Raw genomic sequence first — 8,211 nt, forward strand, 5'->3', positions numbered from 1 at the left:
CAATAAACAACATAATAGAAAAAAGAGAGTAAGAATCAGATTTCAGACACAGTAGACTTGAGAGCTGGTGGAATTACTAACAGCAAAAGGGAACAGAGAAGCGAGTCTGAAAGATGAGCTTTCTTTTCGTAATGCGAGGTTTAGGGTGGCAGTGAGTTCTCCCGAGTGGAAAGGGTCTAACTGATAAGAGGTAAATTTGAAAGCTGTGAAGAAAGAGGTAGATTAGAGCTGTTTTGTCCAATACAGTAGCTCCTCACCACATGCGGCTAAGGAGCACTTGAAATTGTGGCTAGCATGAACTGAATGTGCTGTAAGTATAAATGTACACCAAATTTTGAAGATTTCAGATAAAAAAGAAAATGCCTCGCTAACATTTTTCATGATTACATGTTGAAATAATATTTGCATGAATTGAGTTAAATGAAATATATTAAAAATCAATTTCATATCTTTTGACTTTTTAATGCAGTGGTTCTCCACCTGTGGGTCGCGACCCCTTTGGTGGTCGAACGACCCTTTCACAGGGGTCACCTAAGACCATCCTGCATATCAGATATTTACATTACGATTCCTAACAGTAGCAACATTACAGTTATGAAGTAGCAACGGAAATAATTTTATGGTTGAGTCACAACATGAGGAACTGTATTTAAAGGGCCAGAAGGTTGAGAACCACTGTTTTCATGTGACTACTAAAAATTTAAAAATTACTATGTGGCTTGCATTCTATTTCTACTGGACACTGCTGATATAAATGTGTATCAGCATCACATAAGGGAAGAGAACTTAGAGGTGAATCACAGACATCATTCTGAGGTCTCTCAAATGAAAACAGATGTGGGAGAAAAAGGACACATCATTATAATAGTTAATATTTACTGAGCACTCGAAGCATTGTTTTTTTAAAACATTGAATTGCTTTTCCTTTTTTTAAAAGTATATTTTTATTGATTTCAGAGAGGAATGGAGAGGGGGGGAGAGAGAGATAGAAACATCAATGATGAGAGAAATCACAGATTGGCTGCCTCCTGCATGCCCTCCACTGGGTATCAAGCCTGCAACCCAGACATGTGCCCCTGACTGGAATCAAATCCCAGACCCTTCAGTCCACAGGCCAACGCTCTATCCACTGAGCCAAACCAGCCAGGGCAGCATTATGTTTTTTAAAAATGCATTATCTTATTTGTTTCTCCCAATAACCTTAGAAATATTGCAGTCTTCTTTTATAAAAGAAAAAACTGAGGCCTAAAGAAGTTAATCTGCCCAAAGTCACAGTTAAATGCTGGCCTTGGGATTCAAACTCGAAGCATTGTTTCGGGGCACAGACTGACCCCAAATCTGAAGCTCTAAATTGCCACATCATCAATTCCAGAACAATTTATACTCTGCAATGGTTAAATTGTTAGATTTTTAAATGGTTGTATTTAAACTAACAATTTATTAGAATGGTTCATTGTCATCTGCAATGACTAAATTGTTAGATTTGTAAATGGTTATATTTAAACTAACAATTTATTAGAATGGTTCATTGTCAGAGTCAGTGATATACCAGCGATGTCCTAAAGTTTGGTTAAGAAAAAATACAAATGTGTAACTTTAGAATTATGATAAGCTACTGATGTTGGCATATTTTCATCATGCTGGGCCTAAATAAGAGTTTCCAGGGCAGCCAGAACCGGTTTAGCTCAGTGGATAGAGCGTCGGCCTGCAGACCAAGGGGTCCCGGGTTCGATTCCGGTCAAGGGCATGTACCTTGGTTGCGGGCACATCCCCAGTGGGGGGCGTGCAGGAGGCAGCTGATCCATGTTTCTCTCTCATGGATGTTTCTGGCTCTCTATCCCTCTCCCTTCCTCTCTGTAAGAAATCAATAAAATATATTAAAAAAAAAAAAAGAAGAGTTTCCAGGGCAACTTCTTGCCCTTTATCAATATCTGCTCTTAAAAACCCAACCCCCCCCCAAAAAAAAACAAACCCAAACCCAGCCCTAGCCAGTTTGGCTCAGTGGATAGAGCGTCAGCCTGCAGACTCAAGGGTCCCAGGTTCGATTCCGGTCAAGGGCATGTACCTTGGTTGTGGGCACATCCCCAGAAGGGAGTGTGCAGAAGGCAGCTGATCGATGTTTCTCTCTCATCGATGTTTCTAACTCTCTATCCCTCTCCCTTCCTCCCTGTAAAAAGTCAATAAAATATAATAAAAACAAAACAAAACAAAACAAAACAAAACAAAACAAAACAAAACCCAAACCCATCAAGTTAGATGGTACAATGGAGATGATTGTGGACACAATCCTGGACGACAGGGCCCTGTTTTCTGTATATAACTAGATAGATGACATGGACCCACTTAAATTTTAAACAATGTCTTTCAAACTATAAAAGTATCTGAAGCTCCCAAACTGTGATTTAACTGTTTTGGAGAAAACCGGATTAAATTGCAACATTTTGTTGAAGAAACAAAAATTAAGCTTAACTGGAAAATTTTAAAATGGATTTTGTATTCCTTGAAAATGCAACACTTTAAAGAAATAGAAAAAATGGCTTGATTCTTTGACTAGAATCATAACATAGCAAAATCTCCTAGAAATATAAATTGGACTAAAAAAATAAGGTGTTTTTAATTTATGTTTGTTTGGTTGATTTTAATTTCAAATACAAACTTATCTTCCTTTGCTTTTTAGCTGTAATTTCTACCACCTATCTGACTAAACAGCAATCATAGCACTGCTGCACTTATACAGTGATGGCTATAATTATACCATTTTCAGAAACTTGCCCATGTAAATTTTATCAAGCAGTTTGGCTCAAATTATATATATATACAAACACCCACGTCCATAGGCTTAACACAAAGATTGCCATCAATTTACATTATGGAAATGGAAAACCAAAAGGGAATTTCAAGGGAAGAATCTGTTTTGGAGTAAAACTATTTAGTCCAGACATTGTGAGAGTGTTCATGTCAAACATGAATCCAAAGGGGTAGCTCTCTCAACTGACCCACTGATTTATGACTTTCACCCCAGACCCTGTATATTTAAAACATAGTGACATGACTTGGATTTAAAAATAGCTCCTCTGAAGACTCAAAGTTACTGAGAAATGCTTATCTACAGAGAAGTACCACAACTGTATAGAGTAGAGCTTATAAGAGCTTGCCCTTAGTTTTGGCTCTTTCAGATTAATTCCCACAACTCTTCCATCCAATTAGGGGGTTGTCCTTGGACTTGTTCCCTTACTCGTTACAATTCATAATAAGTTGAAACAAAGGTTCAGACCTGGAAGGAGAGAGCCAGTTAGCCCTAAAAATGATTTGTCCACGGAGGGGCCAAGGTGTCCAGAGCATGAAGTTGACAGACCCAGGCATAAATGATGGCCACCCAATACTCCTTTCACTGAGGGTCACCAAATCCACGCTCTTCTTTCCTAGAATGTCCCTCCTCTCAAACTGCACTTGCGATTCTCATCAAGTGTCAGTTGGGTAGATAATCCTTATAGTTGCATTGCTGCTTCCCATTTGCACATTTGCATAAAGTATGCTGCTTTATTGGGTTAATTTAAAAATATATATATATTGAGCACTTACTATGTGCCGGGCACTGTTGCAGCTATTAGAAATATAGCAGTGGAGAACATGACAACAATTTCAGTCATACTGAAACTTACATTCTGGTGGGGAGCATATTCAATCAACAAGATAAACAAAATCTATAGTGAGTTAAATATTAGATGAAGAAAAAAATGAAGCAGTTCAGGGGAATATGAACTGTGGTGAATGGGGTGGGAAAGGCTGGCATTTTAGATAAAGTGGACTGAAAAAAGGCTTCAGATAGAATCAGATACATAGTGTGCGCCTGCACGGGTAGAGAGGGCAAAAATCTAGGGCTGATTAGTGTCAGCTGGAGTGGGGAACGAACAGCGGATGAGCATATTTTACCAGCCCCGAAGTGGCGAGGAAACCATATGGGAGGGAGGAGAGAAGCCAAGATAAAACACGGACCACCGGAGACAAACGTGGTCACGTTTTGCCTGGGGCTGGTGTTGGAGCGCGGCACCACACACTTAATCTTTTCTAGCCACAGAACCAGGCTGTGCCGCCAAAACCTCCAGGCAGGTCATGGGACACGGACAGGCACGATCCCCCCACCCCGCGCCCCCCACCACCTCCTCTCTCCCCAGGCGCGGAGCTCCTGTCCAGCAGAGCCCCGTGCTGGCCGGGGACGGGGCGGAGAGTTGTTGAAAGAACACACCGGCACACGAATGGAAACCTGCCCGACCCCGCCGTGCAAAGCCAGGGAGGCGCGGGCCAGCGCGCTGACACACCCCCGGGACGGCGGGCACGGCGCGGGGAGACCTGAGTCCAACCGTTTAGAGCCCAAACCCCAGAATTTCCCGACGCGGGGTCGGCACCGCGCGAGGGAAACGCCGTTCGCCACGCCGGGAGCGGAGGGCGGAGGGCGCGAGCGTGTGCGGGAGGAAGCCGGGGCGAGGGAGGCTGGGGGCGGCCGCGGGCATGGCTGCGGGAGCGTGTGCGGAGGGAGGAGAGGGCGGTTTCGTCGGGCGTTCCGGGCGCCGGCCGGCCGCGTGCACCCCACGGGGGGCTGACGCGAGCGGGCGCCTCGAGGGGCCGGGACGGGGCCGCGGACCCGGACCAAGTGCCCGCGACCCGCCGGCCCCCCGACAGCGACGGATTCCAGCGGTCGAACCCGCAGCTCCCGCACGGCCACCCGCTCGGCCCCTTCCCGCCCAGCGCGTCGGTCCGGGAGAGAAAGAAAGAAAGAGCGGCGGCGGCGGCGCGCGGCCCCACTCACCATGATCCGCGGCGGCGGCGCAGCGACCCCGGCGGGCGATGCGCTGTCCAGGGTAGCCGGCGTCCTCTGCCCGCGCTCCCGGGCGCCGCGCTCCCTACCCACCCACACCCACGTCCAGCGCACGCACGCCGCCCCCGCGCCTCCCCGCCCCCTCGGGCTCGCGCCACTCCAGCGCGGCGCTCCGAGCCGCCGGGCCGTTTCGGGCGCCCGCCGCTCTCCGCCCCCTCCCCTGGCCGGGGCCTCGCCCGCCGCCTCGCGAGGGGGCTGGGGAGGGGCGGGGCTGGCAGGGCGGCCGCAGGGGGTGGCCTCGCGCGCCCCCTCGCGAGTGCCCGGCTTCTCCCGCTCGACCGCGGCGCCCCCTGCCGGGCGGGCGGTGCTTTGCAGGTTCAGCTGGCGCCCGCCGGCTCGAGGGCTCCACGTTCAGAGTCTGCTCCCTGGCAGGCTGCGATGACTGTGGGGAGCAGTGGGAGGACGAGGATGTAGACCGTCAGGGCACTGGTCCTGCTGTTAGCTGGGCTCCGTAGCTTTTAAGCTCACCTTCAAGGGAGAATGGTCTTGCTCATGCAGATTTCCGGGTGTAGGTGGTTTAGAAAGACGAATTAGTGGGGTTCCTTTAGGGATGAGGTCAGCAGTGGGTCAGTCTGAGCAGGAGATTCCGTTTCTGGCACTACGCTTGCCTCCAGATTCCAGGGGCTAATGCCACCAATGGTTATTTTACCACTTATTTGTGAACAGAGAGTATGGGATTTTAGATCTTGGGCTTTAAATTCCTCCTTCCTTCCTTCCTTCCTTCCTTCCTTCCTTCCTTCCTTCCTTCCTTCCTTCCTTCCTCCCTCCCTCCCTCCCTCCCTCCCTCCCTCCTTCCCTCCCTCTTCTTCTTCTCTCTCTCTCTCTCTTGCTTATTTATTTACTAAAGTCCTGGTACATGAATTTGTGCACAGGTGGGGGCCTGTCGGCCCTACCCAATCGGGGCTGATAGGGCCTGGCTGGCCGCAGGGGGGGCACAGGCAGTTGGTCAGTTGGCCCCACCCCCTGGTCAAACTCCTGGTCGAACTCCTGGTCAAGGGGACAATTTGCATATTAGCTTTTATGATGTAGGATTTATTTACTAGAGGCCTGGTTCACGAATTCGTGCATGGGTGGCGTCCTGAAGGGGGGGCGGTGCTATGGGCCCTCTGAGTGGGCAGTGGGATGCTTTGCCACATGGGATCCGGATCTGTCCCACTGATGTTCCTGCGGTTGTTGGAGAGCCACCTGGTGACCGCTTTTATATCCTTTCTTCCTTGTGGAGCGTCTAGGGAGGGGAAGCAGCTGCAGTGCCTGAGGCCGGCTTACAAGGAGGCCAGGAGCTTGGTTCATCAGTGCCTGGCCCGTTCTCCGGAGACTGGACCTGGAGGACTACTGAGGGAGTGAGTGGCTGCCACCAGGCTGGTGGGCCCCTGGGATGGGTTGGTCAACTGAGCGTGCTCCTGCTGTGGGAGCACTCTGACCACAAGGGTGCATCTCCTGCGTTGAGCATCTGCCCCTTGGTGGTCAGTGGGTGTCATAGCGACTAGTCATTCAGCCATCAGTCCCTTAGGCTTTTATATATATACTAGAGGCCCGGTGCACAAAAATTTGTGCACTCGGGGTTGGGAGAGGAGGTCCCTCAGCCTGGCCTGTGCCCTCTCACAGTCTGGGACCCATCAGGAGATAAGGACCTGCTGGTTTAGGCCTGCTCCCGGGTGGCAGAGGGCAGGCCTAATCCTAGGTGTAACCCCTGGTCGGGCTCAGAGCAGGGCCCATTGGGGAGTTGGGGCCCCGCCTCCTGTCATGCACAGAGCAGGGCGGATTGGGAGGTTGCAATGCCACCCTCAGTCATGCTCAGGGTAGGGCCGATTGGGGGGTTGGGGCACCACCCCCTGTCACACTCAAGGCAGGGTCCATAGGGAGGTTGCAGCGCCACTCCTGTCATGCACAGAGCAGGGCCGATCAGAGGGTTGGGGCTCCGCACCCTGTCACACTGATCCCGGTGCTGGGAAGCCTCGCTGCTCCGCTGATCCCAGGGCCAGGACGCCTCTCGGCTCCCCTGATCCCTGGCCCGGAGGCCTCTCGGCTACGCTGATCACCGGCTGGGAGGCCTCTTGGCTCCCCTGAACGTGGGGCCGGAGGCCTCTCTGCTCCGCTGATCGCGGGGCCTCCGTGTCCGCTGATCACGGGGCCGGGAGGCCTCTGGACTCCGCTGATCACTGGGGCCGGGAGGCCTCTCGGATCCGCTGATCACCGGGGCCGGGAGGGCTCTCGGATCCGCTGATCACCGGGGCCGGGAGGCCTCTCGGCTCCGCTGATCACTGGGGCCGGGAGGCCTCTCGGCTCCGCTGATCACTGGGGCCGGGAGGCCTCTCGGCTCCGCTGATCACCGGGGCCTGGAGGCCTCTCGGCTCCGCTGATCGCGGGGCCTCCGACTCCGCTGATCACCGGGGCCAGGAGGCCTCTCGAATCCGCTGATCACCGGGGCCGGGAGGCCTCTCAGATCCGCTGATCGCGGGGCCTGTGACTCCGCTGATCACCGGGGCCTGGAGGCCTCTCGGATCCGCTGATCACCGGGCCGGGAGGGCTCTCGGATCCGCTGATCACCGGGGCCGGGAGGCCTCTCGGCTCCGCTGATCACTGGGGCCGGGAGGCCTCTCGGCTCCGCTGATCACTGGGGCCGGGAGGCCTCTCGGCTCTGCTGATCACCGGGGCCTGGAGGCCTCTCGGCTCCGCTGATCACCGGGGCCAGGAGGCCTCTCGGATCCGCTGATCGCGGGGCTTCCGACTCCGCTGATCACCGGGGCCAGGAGGCCTCTCGGCTCCGCTGATCACCGGGGCCTGGAGGCCTCTCGGCTCCGCTGATCTCGGGCCGGGAGGCCTCTTGGCTCCGCTGATCACCGGGGCCGGGAGGCCTCTCGGCTCCGCTGATCACCGGGGCCTGGAGGCCTCTCGGCTCCGCTGATCGTGGGGCCTCCGACTCCGCTGATCACCGGGGCCAGGAGGCCTCTTGGCTCCGCTGATCGTGGGGCCTCTGACTCCGCTGATCACCGGGGCCTGGAGGCCTCTCGGCTCCGCTGATCACCGGGGCCGGGAGGCCTCTCGGCTCCGCTGATCACCGGGGCCAGGAGGCCTCTCGGCTCCGCTGATCTCGGGCGGGAGGCCTCTCGGCTCCGCTGATCACCGGGGCCAGGAGGCCTCTCGGCTCCGCTGATCTCGGGCGGGAGGCCTCTCGGCTCCGCTGATCTCCGGCCGGGAGGCCTCTCTGCTCCGCTGATCGCGGGGCCTCCGACTCCGCTGATCACCGGGGCTGGGAGGCCTCCCGGCTCCGCTGATCACTGGGGCAGGGAGGCCTCTCGGATCCGCTGATCACCGGGGCTGGGAGGCCTCTCAGC

At 53.6% G+C, this 8,211-nt stretch overlaps 1 protein-coding gene across 2 annotated transcripts in view; it reads right to left on the reverse strand.

Annotated features, from left to right (window-relative positions):
• The window catches only part of ELOVL2 (ELOVL fatty acid elongase 2), an 84,242-nt gene extending 79,211 nt beyond the window's left edge, over positions 1 to 5,031 (reverse strand). Inside the window, exon 1 of one of the 2 annotated variants that reach the window (XM_059688598.1) lies at positions 4,808 to 5,031. In XM_059688598.1, coding sequence (XP_059544581.1) covers positions 4,808 to 4,810 — 3 coding nt within the window. In that variant the 5' untranslated portion in view covers positions 4,811 to 5,031. The remainder of the gene's footprint in view (positions 1 to 4,807) is intronic. The other variant, XM_059688599.1, reaches the window with a different exon arrangement.
• Positions 5,032 to 8,211: the final 3,180 nt, after the last annotated feature.

The sequence above is a fragment of the Myotis daubentonii genome, chromosome 3 (assembly GCF_963259705.1).
Source record: "Myotis daubentonii chromosome 3, mMyoDau2.1, whole genome shotgun sequence".
In the NCBI taxonomy this organism is placed as follows: Eukaryota; Metazoa; Chordata; class Mammalia; order Chiroptera; family Vespertilionidae; genus Myotis; species Myotis daubentonii.